General features: G+C 41.3%; 1 protein-coding gene across 2 annotated transcripts in view; it reads right to left on the minus strand.

Annotated features, from left to right (window-relative positions):
• The window catches only part of astn2 (astrotactin 2), a 319,763-nt gene that overhangs the window by 117,530 nt on the left and 181,055 nt on the right, over positions 1-21,178 (minus strand). For both annotated transcript variants that reach the window (XM_030435507.1, XM_030435505.1), the window contains 2 exons: positions 20,019-20,156; positions 7,167-7,317 (listed from right to left, as the gene is read on the minus strand). In XM_030435507.1, coding sequence (XP_030291367.1) covers positions 7,167-7,317; positions 20,019-20,156 — 289 coding nt within the window. The remainder of the gene's footprint in view (positions 1-7,166; positions 7,318-20,018; positions 20,157-21,178) is intronic.

Here is a 21,178-nt window from a genome sequence, read left to right on the forward strand (position 1 = left end):
GTGATCCTACTAACTGAAGTTACATAGTGCAGAAACAACTCACTCTCCTCCAGCAGCTTGCTCGCTGTGGGGAAGCCTTGACGAGTCGATAACCGAGTGCAGTTAGAAATGCTCAATTCCGTTCTTTTCCCTGTCAGCTCTCGATAATAACTGTTATCAACTGGTAGGCAAGACATATAAGAACTTTGATTGCATTTCCATGGAGTAATAATCATACATTTTCATCTTTGAGCTGCACAACTCTACTGCACTCGGTAATCGACTCGTCAGGGCTTCCCCACAACGAGCAAGCTGCTGCAGGAGAGTGATGAGTTGTGTTGTCTTTTCAATAGAAGTCTGGCAAAGCTAGCAGATGTTTGATGCCTCGAACTATGTGCTGGGACCCTATTTGTACTGTTCCTGAAGTTTGATGCTGTTCTGAGCATTATTTGTGACTATGAGTTGCTTTTTGATGGCGGTTTCTTGGTGGAGGCGTAGACTGCAGTGTATTGTTATCGTGCGGTCTTTTCTAAGGTTGCTAAAACTACACAAGCTAGCTGTCGGAAGATTTGATCTCTCGAGGGGGGGTCTTACTCAGTGTCACGGTGTGTTAGACAATGGATTCAATTTACGCCGGAATATCCCTTTAAGGTTTTTTTTTTTTATTTGGGATGAGGAAAAAAGAAATCACAACAAGGGAGAAATCAGTCATGATCTGCCACACCTACAGTTTGGAGAAATGATCTAAACAGCTAAATGAGCTGTTTTCTGAAGTAGCTTTTTATGAACATTTATTTTCACAGAGATATTTGTACATGCTTAACAAGACTCAACTTCCATATCTTTCATATCTGCACAGTTTTACCTAGCAAACTGCGACTGTAATGTATAACATGAGCAATCCGTGTTTGATGAAAAAGGAAGGCAGAAGAACATTACCTGTCTAAAACTGCTAACCTGCACTAACAACAGCTGTTGTTATAAGCTGAGGTTAGCGAGCGCAAGAATAAGCCGCCTGTCATCCTCTGTGGCTCAGCAGCAGCAGAAAAGGGAACAAAGGCAAAACATGGAATAAGCAGTGTATCCAGAAACTTCAGCACCGACTCTGACTGGAATTTATTTCTTTGCAAAATGCATTTGGACTGTCTTAAGAGCACCAGACAGCCTTGAGGGACTGACTCTGATAATGGATTTTAAGCCCGCCTGTGTGGCATGTCGCTGCTCCATGTTAGCACCCACTCTGACAAGGGTGGTTAAAATAACACCAACCCAAAAGAGTCAAAGGAGAAAAATAATACCGCTGTGTCTGTGATCCTCGGAGTTAATCTTTGAAGACTAGAAGGCTTTGTCAGTCTCTTTGTTGCCGTATTAATCAGCTGCACACGGAGGCGTGAGACTGTTCTGGATCATTTTCGCTAATATTTTATAAAACACTTTCTGGAAATAGGAGTTGAAGCTAAAGCTTTCCAAGCTGACTATACCCCTTGATGAAGACATGAGTGTGTACATTCTCTTCTTTTCTTTGCTTCGGGTGCTAAGTTATCAGGGTTTCTTTTGATATGGTTCTTCCTGCCACGATGGTCAGCTGTGGGATGAAGAAAAGATACTGTGGTTGTGTGTTTGCCCCTGGCGGCTTGACGTGGGGAAGAATTTGACAAACAATCCGAGCCTTATTAGCACGGACTCATTCATATTTTATACGCGCTCTCTCCACTGTCTACTACTGTCCACCTCTGGGTTTAATAAGGATTGGTCTCGGGTATAGATTTAGCATGGGAGGCTGCTTGTTCAAGTTTAGTCTCGAGCCTTGCATATGATGCAAATTCAATCATGGCAATACATGAAACATGGTTTGAACTGTAAATTATTTATTGTTGTCAGCCATTCTAATACCACAATGCCCCATGTGAAAGCTTTTTGCCTAAATGCAAATATACTAAAGAACAAGAAGGGTCTAATTAGGCACACTGCTTAAATGCACATAAAGTGTGGAAGCACAAACTGAATATAATTAAATTAAACATCCCTGCATTTATACATCTTAATGTTGTGTTTATTAGAGAGTTCAATGTTGTCCCTAATGTTATTCTTTATTTGGAGAATGAATTCATGCTTTGCAGCAGCTAAATGTCACAAAACAGACAGAAAGAGGCATGAGATGCATACGATACGAGGATTCGGTGGAGGCCATGTTGAATTGTGCAGTGCAGGGAAGAGTGACACAGTGCACCGTCGCCGCCATGCATATTTTTTACAAGATCATCCATATTGCTCGTGTCTGGGTGGCATGACAGAGTAGTCATATCATCAGCAACTGAAGGAGAAAAACATACTGTCAAAATGTTCAGGGCAAAATGCAATTAGCACTATATGTAAACTAAAAAACACATCTTAGACATAAAAAACAGCCACGAGCTACTAAATATGTCAAGGGTGGAAATTGTCTTGGTTCTGATGAATGATGGGGAATGTGACTCAGGTTTATTAATATGGAGCCGTCGTCATGGTAACACAGCAGGAGGTAAATCGCGGGGGATGAGTTGCAGAGGGCAAAATAAACTTTATCTATTTATAAAAAACTGAGATTAAAAGGCGCCCAGCTGAAAATGTTACAAGCACTACATAGGTGCCGAGTTTATCCTCTCAAGTCTATCAGTCGAGGTGTAAATCGCCGCTCGACAACAGTTTCAGAAATGTTATTCATCGGTTATGACCAGATGGATTCATGATAAGGGTCTACAGAAAGCATTGGACCAGATCCACGCGGAGGGTTTTCACGAATATAGCAAATAGAGATCTTTGCTAAGAGAGGAGTAAATCCTTTCTTTGGTTCCGGGCAGATAAGGAAGAAAGGAAGAGAAAACGAGAAAACTGCAGTGTCAGTGTTTGTCTTTGGTCGACACAAACAACGAAAAGACCAGTCGATTTATAGCCCCGTCTGAGCTCTTAATGACTCGCCAAACCGTCCTCCAGCAATTGAGATGCCTCATCAATTTAATTACTTTACAACCCAGGCCCGCCCCATGCTGTCAAAAGCCTGGCACTGCGAGCCTGCAGTCACCCTGTACTTGTAAATATGCCAGAAAGAAAACCTCTTTTGCACAGAGGTTTACATCTAAATATGAATCATGGAGGGATGTAAATACATGTGTTAAATATATGATTTGTTATACATTTTTTGACACATAATAGTGGCATCTAGATGAGTAAAACAAGCATATTACAAAAGCTATCAGCAGCACAACTACTACTTTGCTTTTGCTGTCGTCACTGACTACCTCCTTTTGATCCACATTGACAAACAGTTCCATCATTGCAGAGAACTGATACACCTTAAGTTGTTTATCTCTTTCTTAAGGCAGGTTTTTCTGCATGCCCTAATCTCATGGTCGATAAGTAGTTACTGTGAGCTCCCAAATTAACAGAGGTTAAGTAACTAATAACAGCTACTAAAAAATTACCGTCATTGAGCAATTTATTTGAGGTACAAGTCTGTAATTTAACTTTTACTTAAGTATGCATTACTGTGTACAATTTGAATTAATATCTAAACCTTCACCTGCATTTCTTTTTCAGCCAATAAGGCTATCTGTTCACAAACAACACAATGAAAACCCTGACATACGGACTCTACAGTCTGCAGCAGGCACAGGTTTGAAGAAGTGATCATGACTACTGAACTGAATTGGATTAGGGAGGAATTTAGACTGAAGATTTGGAGGAACAGAAACCGCTTTGATTGAAAGCTTGCTATCGATAATGCATTAAATATACACAGTTAAAAGTATCTAATACTCTTAGTAGTGTTTGAGAAGAATACTGTGTACCTTTATTTGGAGATGCAATCTCTCTATAATACAAAAAATCTCTGTCTGTCTGTCTGTCTGTGTGTGTGTGTGTGTGTGTGTGTGTGTGTGTGTGTTTGTGTGTGTTCCTCAAATATCTCTGCGGCTCAGGATCAGACTGACCTGAGACTTTCAACATGGCTGCTGCGTGGTTCAGTGGTGTGCAATAAGCATTTGCTTGGACTGCAATGATAGCGTGAATAAATTATTTCATAAATGCTTTACAAATTCTGCAAGCATTGTCCACCAGAGCCACCACAGTCACGTGGGCACCAGAGCCAACCACTGCACACCGTGGCTACGTGCGCACCAGAGCCAATCACTGCAGAGCTCAAGCCCACGACATACCTTAAAAAACAAGCGGATTTATACCTGCAGCGGCGCGAGCTGGACAGGGATTTTGCCGGCGGTTCGGTTCCGTTCTGTGCATCTAAACTGACTGTTGTGGATTAATGAGATTAAACAAGACCAAATCTGTTCGGGTCTGAGGAGATCCGGAGACGCGCGGACAACAAAGTGGGATCGGAATCTGTGGATGTTTGTGTGTAGCTAGCACTAGCCGCGCTAGCCGCTAGCTAGCGCTAGCTACACGGCCCACCGCCCGAGTCGACGGAGCGGACGCACTGGCACGTCCAAAACCGGATTTAGGGTAAATAATGTCCAACACGCCTTTTCGCGAACATTGCCGTTACGTTTGCTTTGTGTCTGGTGCAGGAAAAACAGTAAAAATGTGCTTTTGTCACAAGCAGATTTATACCTGCAGCGGCGCAAGCTGGACCGGGATTTTGCCGGCGGTTCGGTCCCATTCTGTTCTGTTCTGTTCATCTAAACTGACTTTTGTGGATTATAATGAGATTAAACAAGTCCAGACTGAGTCTGTTCGGGTCTGAGGAGATCCGGAGACGCGCGGTCAACAAAGTGGGATCGGAGTCTGTGGATGTTCGTGTGTAGCTAGCTGCTAGCCGCTAGCCGACCCACACAGCCTAACGTTACCTATCGAGTTGACGGAGCAGGCGCACCGGCACGTCCAAAACCGGATTTAGGGTAAATAATGTCCAACACGCTTTTTCGCGAACATTGCCGTTACATTTGCTTTATGTCTGGTGCAGGAAGAAACAGTAAAAATGTGCTTTTGTCACAAAAGTGTCCAAGCAGCAAGTTTGGTTGTTGAGGAACAGGAAGATGTGGGAGGGACATCGGCGGATGATTGACAGCAGCAGTGATGTGTTGGAGACAGCGACAGAGATAGCGAGTTTTGAGAGTTGAGAGATTTGTGACATATAGCGGGTTTGGAGTGTATAGTTAGTGTGTTATGTAGTGTTTGGTGTAGTGTGTTTAGTAAGTAGTGGAGTCGTGTTGTGAGGCAAACCAAGAAGGAGACGGCTGAATGTGGAACAGGCAGGAATGAGCTGAGCCCTGAGCCTGAGGCATTGCCTGCATTTAAATGTAAATAGTTACACCTAGCTTTGTAAATTTCAAAAACTTATGCACCAATTTAGCAAACAACTATTTATATTTGCATTATAACTAATGCAATTGGTCCATTAAACATATTTGTGGTTTTCACAGTAAAAAAAACTAACTTTTTCTACTCTGATTTTATGTTATTTTGTGATTTTAGGTCCATAGTGTTAATATAGTACCTTAAAATGAAAAAACTAACTGTACAGTCACACATGTGAGGTTGTGCTAAAAATAATTACACCAAGTAAGGCAAGGTAAATAGTTTTTAAGGTGACATATAATGGTATGATCAAAAGTAGTCAAAAACAGACAATTATATCCCTGACGTCCCACCTTCAAACATAGCCTCATTTGGCCATCCATGAAAAAGCTACTTAACCTCCCACTTTTCTATAGAAATACATGCTTCCTACGGGCAATGCACTAGTATGTTAAAAAACTTAGTTAAATTAACACACATTACCAACAGAATGTAAATAAATTATATCTATGTATTGTGTTGAACACATATTTATTGTGTTAGCATCCTAACCAGCTAGCCCAGAGCCTGAAAACCTCTTTCTCCCAGTGGTCCAAAGCTCCTGTGCCAGCAGTATAAACACCAACCCTCCCCTTGTAGTCTAACTGAGCTAACAAGCTAACAGTAGCTACAGTCATGGATTGATAAAAAGTTCACACCTGTTAGCTTACAGTTTAATGTTGTACTGTTCTAATATATTCAGTTAGCCAAATATCAGCCTGTATGGAAAAGATACCTTTTATTGTGTATTGGAAGTAAGTGGGAACTTTTATTGTGAACGAACCGGATGTTGTTAGTTGCCGCTTCAGGTTGTGTAACCGGCAATGTTCACTAATAGTTGCTGAACTACAGTAAAAGTTTGTATTCTTATTGACTAACAACAGCAACATATTGCACCTTTAAGTATTATTTTAATGCCCATATTTTACTTGTAACTGAGTAATATTTCAGTAACGTAACTGTACTTGTTCTTGAGTAGAGATTTTAAGCACTCTTTTCACCACTACAAATAACTGTTAGTCTGCGAACAGTAAATACAGGGGCACTCCACAGAGTGAGTCATCCCTCTAACTATAGGCGCCATAGTATGGATGGCATACAGTAACACCAAAGCATACTAATTATAGTGGCTTACAGCATATAAAATATTACAGATTGCTTGGAAATATCAAAAATGCCCATTGGGAAGAAATGTTAAAAAGAGGTGATTATGTGGATGAAGGAGCTTTACAACATATATCATGTTTCACTTCAGTTCTCAATCTGTCTTTCAGCTGCAAAGTCCTGCGATAACCGCTGAGCAGCACAGCTAATTGATATATTATTTCTTGTTTATTTCATTAACTGTTTTGAAGCAATAATTATTTGTCACTCTTGCCGTGCCCCAAAACCATACAGGAACTTTGAGGTGCAAAGTTGAACTGCACGGAACAAGTCAAGCACAAATGCTTGAATGCCCAGACAGCATGTATCTGTAGCTCTGTCTGGTGTGTTTTACCAGACTAACGGCGTGAATCCAGCATTAAGAGTTGTCTGCTGCCCTGCTGAAAACGGTTGTCAACACCCTCTGAGCTCTGATAGCTAGTTAGCTACAGTTCAGCGACAGTTCAGCTGACAGCCTGGATATAACGTGTGCTGCCTTTTTTCAGGAGGTCTATCACTGGCAAGCACATCCTTCACACACACACACACACACACACACACACATTCGCACAGCCGCTTACTCCCAACGAAAATGCATTCACTGTAAACTTTACTAATGACGCATCAAAGCCAACCGATCATTAAATGGTATGTAAACATTTTACCTGAGACTTTTATTAGCGCCGATGAATGTATGGCAGGTGGTTCATACTCACCATGCAGCCGGAGGAGTCTAACTGTCTGTCGGAAACACACTTGAAGTTCTTCTTGCAGCCGCCATTATCTTTGGAGCAGTCGCGGACGGGCCCAAAAGATGCCAGTAGGTCCTCCACTGTCTCAAAGTAAGTGGACATCATGGCCTCTTCCCTGGTATGGAAGAGAAAAGTGTTAAAAAGAAGAAAATCGGGATGCCTTTGCATGGGTTTTCACAGTGCAAATAGAGACATCATAACCAGTACATGTAATGACAAGTACTAAATAATGCTTGAGCAGCTGAACAAAATTCTCTGCCACCTGGAAAAGCCACCTTGCTGTTTCTACTGCAATTAAGAAGCTATTCAAACACGTACATTATGTTAAAAAATTGCAGTGGTTGGATGGCTTTTACCCTACCACCTGCAATTAATGACTACTTGTAATGTTCAACTCGTGTTTTTAGGCTTAATAAAAGGGTATAAAAATCAGCTTAGTGCCTAAAATATTCATAAAATGTAAATTCAGGGCATGAACGCTCATAATTACAGACCTTTTATTGAATACAGGAACGTTTTTTTTTCTTGATTTTGACAGGTTTCCTTTCTGATCTTAAGCTTCATTTTGTGACTGACAGTGCAAAGGCAAAAGTGAATAAATCTGAAACAATAGCCCCCCTAGGGCTTACGTCGTGCCGAGGCATTATAAAAATTACTTTAAAAGTTCCAGTGCAGAGGTTCAGTCTGGTTCATGGTGAGTCATGGGGCTAACTGGCTCATTGGCATTAATTGGACATGTTTGTCACAGTGTGTTGATGGAGTGCTGAGGGAAATCAGTATTCTCCATCCATACACTCTCAGGACCGATCCGAGGCCATCCGAGCATGCCCAAGGTGGCAGAGGAGCCAAAAAGGAAAGCAAAGACAAATGCATGAATGCGCACTCAAAGACAAAACTGCATTTATTTGGTATTATATTTGACTTGGATGATACATGTATGCATTATTACATTTAAATTAAGATGCGTGTCTATATTTAGTGCAGTCTTTGGCTAGGATTTTAAGGCATGAAACACATCCAGCAGATGCTCACAAGGTCAAGAGGGGTTAAGTGTCTTGCTCAAGGACACTTCGACATGCAGCTGAGGGATCCGGGGAATCGAAGGAGTCGAAACCATGAGTGACCTTCTGATTACTTGACAACCCGCTCTGCCTCCTGAGCTATAACTGTTTCCCCAGGATAATTTCTATTCATGTTACTTTGTAATTAGATCTGCCTAAAAATAAAACGTTATCCAAATCATATTTATTGTTAATCTATACAGAATTTACAGCTATTTCGCGTAGCCGTGGACAAACTTAAGCCACAACACTCCCTTGTCCCAACCGACCAAAACATCTACCTGACCACATTACTGTAACAATGCAGACTGTGTGCAATGTGCAGTAACCCTTAATGTTTTAAGCACTATTGATTTATTATGGATTATTTATTATATGCATATTCTTCATAGGTTATATTTTATGTTGTATGTGATGCCGAACAAAGCTTCATTGTATTTGAGTATGCAATGGCAGTACAGTATCTGTCAATCTATCTATTAGACCTCTTGGTAGCGCTACATTGATGGTCAGGGGATCACCAAAGCCAGCAGGCTTCATCCTTTGGGGACCATGAATGTTGAGTGCAGTGAGATATTAGTCGAGACAAAAAAGCGGACTGACCAACAAACGACTGTCAAAGACACTGACAGACAACCAGTCCCTATAAACAAAAGAGGAATCTATCATTTCCAATCTTCATGCTTTCCTCTGAGAAATGTCAGCTTGACCGCTGCTGTACGGCTCAGCTGCTGTGTTCACTTCAGCATGCTCAGTCAAGCCCATACATCGAGCTCTACATGCCTGCTGTCAGAGAGAACGGAGGGGTAAGCAACCTCTGTGTTTTTCTTTGCAAAGAAACAAAAGCACTGTCTCTTGCAATGGGACCACAGGGATTCCAGTGTGTTGTGAGGGTGACTTGACTCTACAAACAGCAACAAGATCTTGAATGATGGCAAGACAGATGCCCTGCTGAGCAAGGAGGAATTTGGAGTACAGCCCACTGTCACTGTTCGTGCGTGTCTTTGTCTATGTGTACTTAGGTGCTTATGTGACAATGTCATTTCAAAGAAGAAAGTGAAAATAGCACCACGGAGGTAATTACATACATATTTGTGTCCCAAAGTAACCTCTCTTTAAAGTTGTTATAAACCAGTACATACAGTTCCTTCAGTGACCAAATATGGCAAAGGGAATTCTTATTGACTTAGTATTCACTGTTTAAAAAAAGAAAATATGAAAAGAATTGTTTATTGTGACCTTGTCAATGGCTTCAGGCAAAGATGCAAGGCAAAGCATTAAAATTAATCAAAGAGGCAGGAATGCTCCTCGCACAATATTGACAAAAATACGTTCAAAATTCAAACTGATTTATATAAGCAGGGATATATTGCTGATAGATGTGTGCGGACACCCTCTACTTACCTTTTAAATGACAAAATAGTGGGGTTTTTTTCCATTTCTTCATAGCTCCTGCCCACATGTGATCAGCATTTGGAATGCTCCACAACGCCTCACATTGTTTTTATCAAGGGATTCTTCATTTTAGATATTTGGTTTTCACGGTGGATTTATGGCACATCTGCCCATAATTGGCACATCTTCCTTATGTGAGCGGTGAAGTATTACCTTTCACTGACAGCACATTGGAACTGTTCCCTTTGCAAACCCATCCCTGACACATTGCTGTGCTGGTAGAAAATCACTCACTGTCACCAACTCCTGATATAAAAAAACTGTCTATTGAAAGACCCTAGAAAGTAACACATCAGTCCAAAATGTTGATATTCTTCCACTTTAATGGGGGATACGGGTGTTTGTTTTTGTTAAGTTGGCTTTTAATGTCATCTTTTTAATTTAATTGTGGTTTGCAATTAATGGCCAACTTATTAACTATGTCTCCATCTGATTTGAGCATTTGTGAAAGGTGCAATATGTAAGATTTAGCCAGCTGTCTACTTCATGTTCAAAACAGATAGGGGGCAGCATTTTACCAGAGTAAAAGAGTGCCATGCTAGTCTGGACTGGGAGCTCGGAGCACCAGGGGAGTGCTGGTGTTTACACCACTAGCACAGGAGTTTGGTACAGAGCTAGCTGGTAAACATGCTAACTTCAGTCGATAGCCCTGTAACCCAATACATGATATGACATAATAAATTCTTTTGTTGTTAACAACAAATCTTATATGTTGAACCTTTAAAATGTGGATATGAATGACGTCAACTGAACAGAATGGTTTGAGTCTGTTGAGCAAAAGATGGAGCATGAATCAACTATAATTTAATCACCTTTGACAACAAACTCTTTGTTTAAACAACACCATTGAACTAAAACATTTTAAGATAATTAAAATGTCACCTTCTGTTTGCAGTGAAGAAATGTTTTATGGTCGTAAATAGAAACTGTTGATGTGGTTATGGCAGACCCATTATGCATTAGTAGTATTGATGTCATCCAGTAATTCCCAGTACTCAAGATCGATGCACTAATGCACCCCTGCAAACACACCCCTTTTTTAATCTGGCAACATATTAAAGCTTATTGTTTTGTCGGCCACATAAGCAGCTGGGATGTAGTAGCATTTTTGGAAGATACATGCTTTTCTTGGGGCAAAATAAACAGTATTTTTACTAACCTTTTGGTCAGGCAGCTGCAGTCACTGGAGGATATTTCAAACTCATGTATTAAACTGTATTTATTCAGCTTTGTATGGGTTAGTATTTCTAGGATAGCTGAACTGAACTCTCTAATTATAGACACATAAAAATTCCCCCAAAACTGCTACAAAGTTCACATTGGTTTGTTCTTCCATATTTACTCAAAATGTTGAGTTAAAATGAGTTTTCCTTTTCTGTAGCAGTTTTGTCCACCTCTACTAGGTGAATAAGTGTGCTCCCAAGCAAGCTGACAAATAAGATCATCCTGGGTCAACCACACACCGAGGGATCTTTCTTATTATGGTAGATTCCCGAACCACCACCAGTTGTTTCAATGTAGAGGAGTACGAGCCTTAAACCAATGTATTTTTTGTTTGACCCTATCTTGCAGAGTGAGGCCAGCCAATTTTGAGGAAGACCCAATGCAACCTTGCCCTAACCCTAATCCTAACCCTAAGCCTGCCTACATTCTCAGTCTGATTCTTTTGGTCACGAACCAATGGTTCTGAACAAAGCCTTAATAGAAAATCCAGATCTTTGCCTCATGACTCTACTCTCTTTTCACAACCGTGCTCTGATACGACGCTTGTGGTAAGTCCAAATACATTTCAAATCTGCTACTTGAGACTACTGCTCTGTCCCTGTGTGCACTTTGGGCCGACGGCCAATAACCCTTATACTTGGGAGTATCGATGTGTCACTTCGTCACACTCAGCGGCTCTCTCTAATGCACATCAGAGATCATTGACCAGTATAACCAGCAAGGCAAGCATTGTTTGAATACAGACATAATTCGTCAACATCACTGAACTGGACTGTCTCAAGGGCTCAGCTGAACCTCGATGATATCAAAACAGCAAACAGAACAGAGGGCACGCTTGTCAGAGTCTGATGGCACAATGTGCCTGACTTGATGACAGAAGGGGAAACACACCTCCCTACTGTATTAGAACTGAATGGCTCACCACAAAGATTCACCTGATACTACTAATGCACAACCCAGATGACACTTCAAGGAACATTGGCCTTATCCACACCAAACGAGTCATAGAACCAAGAAAAAATACAGACGACCTGATTATCTGTTTTATCTATCGGCAAACAAACTACTAAACTGTTTGAGAGCCAAGGATACTGCAAGTCAAAAGGTAGAGGTCAGTCCAACTCCTATTGGGTAAAGGCTAGGAGTAGAAACGATTAAGTCATCGCAGACTTTGGCTATGGAACATTGCCCTCAGAACATTGAATGTAATCATTCTTTGGGGAAGGTGCCTGATTTGGTGCGTGGAGGTGAGAGGTACCAACAGAATACAGTTGGGCTCACCTCTGTGCACAGCTTTCGCCCTTGAACCAAACTCCTTGATAGACGGTGGACTCTCTCCTACTCAGGCATTGTCCACGGTGAGACGAGCCAGGCGGTTGGGGGACTATTGACAAATCACCGGCTGGCTGCTGCACAGCTGGACTTTCTCCCGGTGGATGAGAGGGTCACCATCATGTGGCTGCGTAATGCAGAGAGAAAAACTATTACCGTTGTTTGCGCACTTGTGCTTGTTTTTTTGTTGCTCGGCAACAATGGCTGGTAAGCTGTCACTCACAGCGGCCCAGGTCACAGAATAAATCCCACAGCAACAGAAACTCTGTGCCTGAATTTGAGCCATGGAAGCTCAACACTAGGTAACAGAAGCTGAATTAAATGTTTATTTAACAAAGTGTGGAGATTTATTAGTGTTGATGAAGGATAAACACATACTAGAAGTGGGACAAGCTTTACGCTTTTAGTACCAAATCCATTCTGCAATCTCTGACTCATGCTTGACTTTGGGACAACAGTTACTATGGATCTGGAGTGTCAGGAAGCGATGCGTCACTCTTGCTGACTGAGCCCATTATCTACTTGGACTGATTTGTCACTATATTGTCTAAAATCTTGTGAGGACAGGCTCCATAACGACTGTGTTTAATACAGGTCTGCACTAAAACTGACCACTCCACTAGACCCAATACCTCACTAGAGGGCATTCAGGGGAGGATAACAAACAGCTAGGTGTATTCTGGATGCTTCGCTGGGAGGAAGCCTCAGTCGCTGTGAATACTAAAAGTTGCTTTGTTGTTTAACTGTTGTTACTGGATATGTATTGCTGAAATGCAAATATATAGCATTCCTTGCACAATCAAAATGTACTATACAGTAGTATAGTAGATGGTTTTAATTAGTAGACATAATAAAAGGCAATCCAAATATGTGATGGTTCCTTCAACTCGAACTGACACAGTTAGATTTTAAGGTAGTGTAAGGAAAGTGTAGCTATCGGTTTATTCACCTCATAGCAAAAAAACATGTTTATGATGTTTGCTTCATTATCCAGGATCCATGCTTCTGGTCAGGGGTAGTGTATAATGACAAGTCAGTTTGAGCCTGCCATTGAAGGGCTCTATTGCTCACTTTTATTTGGAGCTGTCAGGATGCAATTCAGACTTATTGATGGTAAAAAACTCCTTTTTGTTTGTTTGTTTTTTTAGACTTCAAGCCTTATCGCTATGGTTCAGCCACTGCCTCTTGGTTGTGCCCTCGGTGTGCACTGTCACAAAGGGATATTGCAATGTTGGTGATTTTATTGTACCAGAACCTGAAAAAAAAAAAAGAAAAAAAAAGTGCTGTCTCTCACATTCTCTCTGGCCCCCGTGTCTTTTTATTCTTCTCTTTATTTGGCAACTCAATTTTTTTGAATTAGACAGACAACACATGGCATTCTGTGCATTGGTTCTTCCTGGCAGGCACTCAAGGCATTGACAAATGACTCCTTAATTCAGAGGAAAACAGAGGGTGGGGAAGGTGAGGCAGACAAAAAAATAATGGGTTGCCTCAGCTGTGAGGTGCATGCTAACTGGCTCTCCTTCTGGGTAGAGGGAAAAGTGAGTTGAAGATGAAAAAACAATCAATTCCAAGATGGCCATTGCAAGACAGTCCAGAAGGAGGAGAATTGGGAAAACAAATGCTGAAGAAACCTCACAGTAAAACCGTTGGGCATTTTCTCAAAATGTTGCAACATATTAAATCATGGCAGAGAGTGCGGAAAGTATTCAGCAACGTTGGCCTTGCACTGTTTAATTAACAGGAAGCTGAAAACTGATCCATATAGGTGTATAAAAGAGTAAAGCACACCATAAATCGGTCTACAAAGATACTTAAACTGCACTTTATTCCATTAGAATTCGTAAATCATTTGTTACCAGATCCTCATCAGACTCCTAATAGTGTTTCTTCCCCAAAATCCTTAGCTAATCAAAATCATCTCTTTTGGCACTGGCACTCTATGGCTTGACCCAGAAGCACATCGGTAGCATCTAAACACTGACTAATGTACTTGTTATTAATCTCCCTCCCTGCCTCTTGCTTTTCCAGATGATGAATGACCAGGCGACGCAGCCCAAAGTTAGAGCGCTGCTCCAGCATGATTACAGAGCCCGTTATTGGTCTGCCCCTACACTTGATTAATGCTCTTGTTCCAGCTTCCCACAAATATGCTGACTCTCATCAAGCACTTTTCGTCATTGAATAGAGTGCATTTTCTTTAAGCTTGCGGTGATCACTGAGGAAAATTCTGGTGAGTGAAAAAAGCAGGTAAACCTCAGTGATAAAATAAAGATTGATACATCAACACTTTGGTCGAGAGCAGAGCTGTAGGACATTTTTGATGGAGCTTTGGGGTAAAGGGAAGGGGGTTTATACACTGATTTTTGGTTTTCCTGGTGTCAACTTCTTGGAGTTGCATCGGGTTATTGGCAATGGCACATTTGGATGGTTCACTTTATCACAGTGAGTGAGGTCATTAATCACCAGCGTGGGGTGTCAGCCGCTGCAGTGTTATTAGCAGTCGCTTACTGACAAAAAGGCTAGCCTTTGAGCACAGTTGAGAGTGCTTGAATCCATGGGTGGAAATCATGACCCACCCCCTTCCAGGGAAACAGCCTATATTATTGACATATCGTTTTTAATGATATGATAATTGGATGAAAGTTGGAAGTTGCGCTAATCACGGCACAAAACAATGCGTTTTTTCATTGATTGTTTTTTAAAGATTGCGTCCCCTCTTCATATTCCTCACAGTGGTTTGGTCCACTGCCAATCAACTTGCACCACAGACACACACAACCCTGATGTTCTCTACCTCTCATTGTCCAGTGTAGTTTTATAGTATTCCTAGTTATCACCGTCTCCACTTACTGTATGTATATATATATATTATTATATATATTAATGAAGTGTTACAATATTAGATGAGATCAATTTGGAAAGAGAGGTTTAACAAAGCTAAATTTCTCCATTTTACAGTTGTAAACAGAAACACACCAGTGCAACATAAACTTAATCTCATGTTAATTAAAGATGGCTTGGAGGTACAGCCTATACAACAGCTCCTTGTTTCTCACCACGGCCAAGATAACACTCAGCCCGAATTCACATTTATTGATAAGTTACCCAGATCGAGCGCTGAACCCAGCTAGCAGAACAACATTTTTTTAAATATTTCATGCCATGCGCTTGGCACGGGGTCCTGGTGTTAAATGAAAACTTTACAAAGATCGTGGCTGTTTACTCTGAACAAAGTGTTCTATCAAGGCTAGTCTTTACAGGGGGTTAAATTCACAAAACATGAGGTCATCTGGGCAACCACTTGGCTTCATGACCTTGAATTCCCAACCCAAAGAAATGCATAGAGACAAAAAAAAAAGGTTAATGAATGAAGTGTGATTTCAAATGTGGTATGGACAGAATGTGGCGAAGGACTCAATTCTTAAATTATCTCTTTCAAACAAGCCATAATAAACTGAGCTTGTGCAAAAGCAGAGCCTCTGCTTTTATTTAGCTGAAGTAATTTACGTTTAAAAATAATGGAAACAAAGTAAATCTTTAGGATATCCTGACCGCTTTACATAGTTAATAGTTCAACAATCTACTTCTTGGTAAACTGTAAGACGAGCAGGTTGTATGTCAAGACAGTGCGCAGTCAGATTGAAACCGGGGGGGCTGTACACAGGTCTTACCCTTCAGTAGGCTCTGCACACTCACACCAGTGGAGCTGGGCATTGAAAAATTGCATGCAATGCTTAAGACAATCTGGAACGATGCAGGAAATGTTCCTGTGTTTCAAATGTTGCATCTTAAACAGTGAATTATTTGCTTTATCCTGAGAATGAAAGAGCAAGTGCAAATATATGCTGACTAGCTGTGGTCAAGGTTGGACTTGACTCAGTTTATCTTATTGTTCCCCAACACCTGTCTCACATCAGTATGTTAGCACCATGTTTGTCCACATCAGTCCTCCCGCGTCCTCTTGTATTCCCAGTGCTCCTGGTGTTACCTCACCTTATTTTTTCGTGGATTTGCTCCTGCCTGTTTTTGTTAGTTTCGTTGCCTTTAGGATTTTTGGTTTCTGTCTGTCTGTATTTGGGTCCAGTTTTTGTTAAACTTGACAGTAGATATATTAATTCCCATTGAAATCTGACAGGTGAATGACCAGCGAGACTAGATACAACTCCTGAAAACTCTGAAATGTGTCATGTGTGATTTTGGTGAAATGTTGTGGGCTGCTTAATAAAAAAGTATGGAGCTTTTTTTTGTGTGTGTATGAAAAAACACAACATATTTTAGCTTCTAAAACAAGCTAATTTAAAAGGAGCATTGAAAAAGACTAATCAACATGATGCTGGGTCATGTTGATATCGAGGGATAAAAGGTTTGGAGTAAAAAGCGGAGCATAGTTAAACCGACACGTACCTTGACACTCACTTATCTTTTTCATGTGGAATAAATTTGCCGACGGGCAGGAGTGAAACGGCGGATGCATCCTTCTCAATGCCACAGCTGCAGCGCAACCCACCACTTCACCGCATCGACACGTCTATCATGACTGCCTGAATACATCAACGTCTGCATAAACACTTTGGGAAAGTGCCTCAGCCAGAAAACTCCGCGAGGTCCCACGGGACTATGTTCCACAAAAATGCTTTGGATAATGAGTTGTCTGCATTATTCATGACAATCTGACAGATCCCCCTATGTTACAGGAACTAATCATTAACCAAACGCACAACATTAACTTACTATTCCAAGTGAAGTGGGCTTTTAATCAGTTGTACAATGTGTATTTCCCCCCTCATGCTTGCTCTTATTTTCCTGGTGTGTTTGGGAGTGATTAATCTTTCAGCGGCTCAATAGTCAGGAAGGAAATATGCCTTTGTTTCCAACTATTACAATGTTTCATGCTGCCATAAAGTGTCAAACGTAATATCTCACTTGAAGTTAAAAAAGAAATTCAGAATAAAATATTCTAAATGGGAGTCTCTAAATGGAGCTCACACGGTGTGGCAGGAGAAGTGCTTTCTAAAACATAATATCAGGAAGTGACAACAGCGGCTCACACATCCATGACGGCACGTCCTTCCACTGACGAACAGCTTAACTCGCTTTAACCCAAATTGAGCCCCTCCGCTGCAAAGTAAACAAAAGCCAAGTTCCTGCTCTCTGCTGAAGTGCTCAATTTGTACCTGCAGCTGTGATGTTACCCTGCAAGGCTTATTCATCGCGCAAAGACTGTGACACTTGAGTGAAAGTCAAGACAAAGAGAAAGTAAGTAATTGCTTGGAAATGATTGCTTTACCACCTGTGTAAGTGGAGAAACTGTAATCTTTCATGATCTCAGACAGAGAACATTCAGGACCAGATCAGATCGACACGTAGCAGATGCCAAGCTGTTGTTCTGAAACGTGTCCTCATTCCGTAGCTTGCCGTCACTGATAAACCCTTTTCTCAAAATAAGTGACATACCTTGGCTAATTAATGGAGAGGGATGCAGAAATCCCATTTACGTTCGCATTAGCAGATGCTAACACAATTGCCTTGGGAGCTCTTTGAGCTTGAGGCAATTTTCATAAAGCCTGTAAAAAAGTTAGAATTCTCGCGGTGGTGGAGGAGCGGCAAATTACAACAACAACTTATGCGACACACATTAGACACCGACTACTGTGATTTAGGCTGACTGACTTTCAAATTAGTTCACTGAATTTTTCGGGTATCAAAAACACCCAAGAGTGCAGGGAGCAGAGCTGACAAATCTACCTGTAAGGTAAAGTGAGCTTGTTCCACATTTGTGTTTTAATGCATTTTAATACGTTTTCAGAGCAGCTTGTGACATGCTGGGGTAGTGAGACATCTTGTACAGGGTTAAAAAGGGTATTTAGGAGCAGTTATCATGTTAATAGTTGTATCATCAACATCTCCTTTGCTGCGAGGTGCTCAGCACAGAATCGTGCTCTACTTCCTTTTCAAGGCACCCTGTCACAGGCAATGAAACTACCTCGGCTACAGTGTGTTTACTCTGCTTCCCATCAGCAGGGCTCAGCTGCACGTCACAGTCATGCCAACGTTTCCCCTTAGCTGTCCCACCCATGTAAGGAGAGCTATCTGAAAGGTGGCATCTCCGATGTCCTGACCAAGTTTTTTGTTGGCTGTTTCTGCGTGCTTGTTCACAGACAGCCGGTGGTGTGAAAGTAGCGATGTGTCACTGTCAGAGATTACAAAGAAATTGATCAAAGACAACAGAGGCTTCTTTGAGTGAATAATACTGGCCGGTGCAAAAGACCAAAAAATTGTTTTTGTTCTCGATAAATGATCATGTTATTAAGAGTCAGAGAACACTTCTTCTGTGTGCCGGAATGATCATGTTATTTGCGAATCATGTTAGAGGCATTACAAAAGATCTTTTCCTATCACACTGAGGAATTTGCAGGTATGTGCATTTTATTTTCTCCAAGTGTTTGGGAGACCTAGGAATGCGATTCCTTGTCATTGAAAAAAATTGTTTCTAATAATTTCCTGGCGGTAATTGGTGACAAATGCATGACATTTTTGTCTCATTAATAATGTATGCATTTTAGTGTGCCAACAGCTCTCAGAGGGACCCCCTGCTGTTTCCACATGTGCTTGTTTGCACTACTGATGTGGTCGGCCTGTACCCCAGTGTGCCCTGAAGAGCCACTACATACACAGCATCAGTAAAGACTTTTCCCCAATCAGTACACAGAAACACACATGTGCATAATGTTCTACCACGGTTACTGCTGAATGATGGTGTCACAGACAAGCGCAACATGTTTTTTTGTTTTTTTTGTGTGTGCAGCGATGGCAGACAATTTGCTTTACAAATGAAATGTCACTTCCCGGGCTGGTATCAGTTGGATTCCATAGATGGGTGATTGTTTTAATCTGCAGCTGATGCGCGACGTGCCTGACGTGTTTTGTGATGTTCAGCCGCACTGATGCATGCCAGCGCCTACTGGCTGGCCGGATGAGAAAAAAAAAAAAGCAAAACAACAACAACACGTCTTGTGTTGCCAATATTTTATTACTGCACTGTTGGATTGCCAAATCCATAACCTTGTCGATACTGCTTTCCAGTGTGGATTTGTTTGTTGGATCACTATTTGCATAACCAAAAGTTTCATTGAGCTTTTCCTGCCACTTCAGTCCACTAAGTCTTTTGAAAAAAAAAAACAAAAAAACAAAAAAAAACCTTCCATGGATTTAATTAACTGATTCAATGATTAATGGGTATTTTGCCTTTTATTTAATTTGAGCCTTGCAGTTTTTTATTCATAGCAAAGAAAGCAAATTGCTTTTTTTTTAGCTTTGTGATTGCTTTTTGAGTCACTTAAACCTTCCATGCACGTACAAACAATACACTAATGCTTAACTGTATGCTGTTAGATAAACCAAATAACGGTCTCCAGCAGTGTTGTACAGATGGACAGCGGTACGAAGGCAGCCATGACACAAACAATTACGAAGAAGCACCGTGAAATTCCATAGTGCCTATTATGGAGCCATAATGTGAATGTCATATGTAATGAATATCTGTGCGAAATGAAGCAAAGACGTAAATAATTTTGACTTGTACACTCCATGAAACAAGGGGATTGTTGCTCGAGCTGCACAGTCGGGAGTTTAGAATCCCACTAAAACGGATTTAAGTGCGTCTGTTGAAGACCGTCCGAAATGAAAAATGCATGCTCGGAAGTGGAGTAAGTGGCGGAGCTCTGAGCTGAGTCAGACTGACCTGACCTCCCCCGGATCTTCGGTAACTAACACGTCCGTCTTGCAGCTGGCGATGGGGTTGATTGACAGTTCCACCGGTGGCACCACGAAGCTCTTGCTGACTGGCAGCCACAGCCCTTGGCCCAGACTGTAGAATGATCTGTGTTGGCACAATCATAAGACATAAACGTCAATCAAACTACTTTCACATTGTAACATTTTCTGTTCTTACACACACCCTGTTCAGTATGAACATACAGTGGATGAGCACGGATTGATACTGTACTGCAGAAAACGAGCACAGCGAAATGTGTAGGCTTAAAAGCATCAGTGTATGGGCGGCGAGGTCCTGACAGAGAGGGAGCAAAAATCTTCCATTGCCGTTATATTGCATAATTTTATTCAACGATGCTGATTTATGTAATGGGCAGTGTGATCTTTCCTGTACGGTTTTCATTCCCTGCGTTTAATGAGAAAGTCCAGATAAGGCAATGCAATATTGATTCAGGGAGAGTCTGGGGCACGAATTGATGAGCGGCTCGAAAAGTCTACCAGATGTGTGATATTCAAGATTGAAATCAATACAGAAATATGTTTCTGAGTTCACTTTAAAGTGAGCATTGCACTATCCCGAAGGTTTTTTTCTTAAAGGATAAGTTCACCCAAAAAATGAGAAATTGAACCATTATCTACTTACCCTCGAGTCGATGGAAGGTCGAGTGAGGTTTTGTGGTCCTCAGAGCATGTCTGGAGCCTCACAGGAGGACAAGCAGTACAACAACAACTGAAGTGGGTGGGGACTAAAAAAACAACTGAAATATGACATAAAACTGGCCCATACAGCTCATTTGGAAACAATCCAAGTCTTCGGAAGCCAAAATAGATTTGAACATAAGTTATTTAAACCCATTTTAAAGCAAAGACTTCACCAAGCTAGGAGTGTTAGCGTGCACCCTGTCTGTAGAGGGTGCTTGAGCTTGATTGTGCATCCAGGGTGTAAATAATGTCACTTCCAATTAATTTGGCATCTTGAAGCTTGCAGAGAAAAAGGTTTTAATACAAATCCCCATCTCCTTTAGTTGTTTAGGAGAATGCTGCCACGCTGTTTTGCTGTGAAGCTCCAGAAATGTCTTGTGGCGTAGGAACTTCACCTGACTTGAGTAAAGTAAATAATGACTGACT

This window comes from Sparus aurata, chromosome 12 (genome assembly GCF_900880675.1).
Source record: "Sparus aurata chromosome 12, fSpaAur1.1, whole genome shotgun sequence".
Lineage (NCBI taxonomy): Eukaryota > Metazoa > Chordata > Actinopteri > Spariformes > Sparidae > Sparus > Sparus aurata.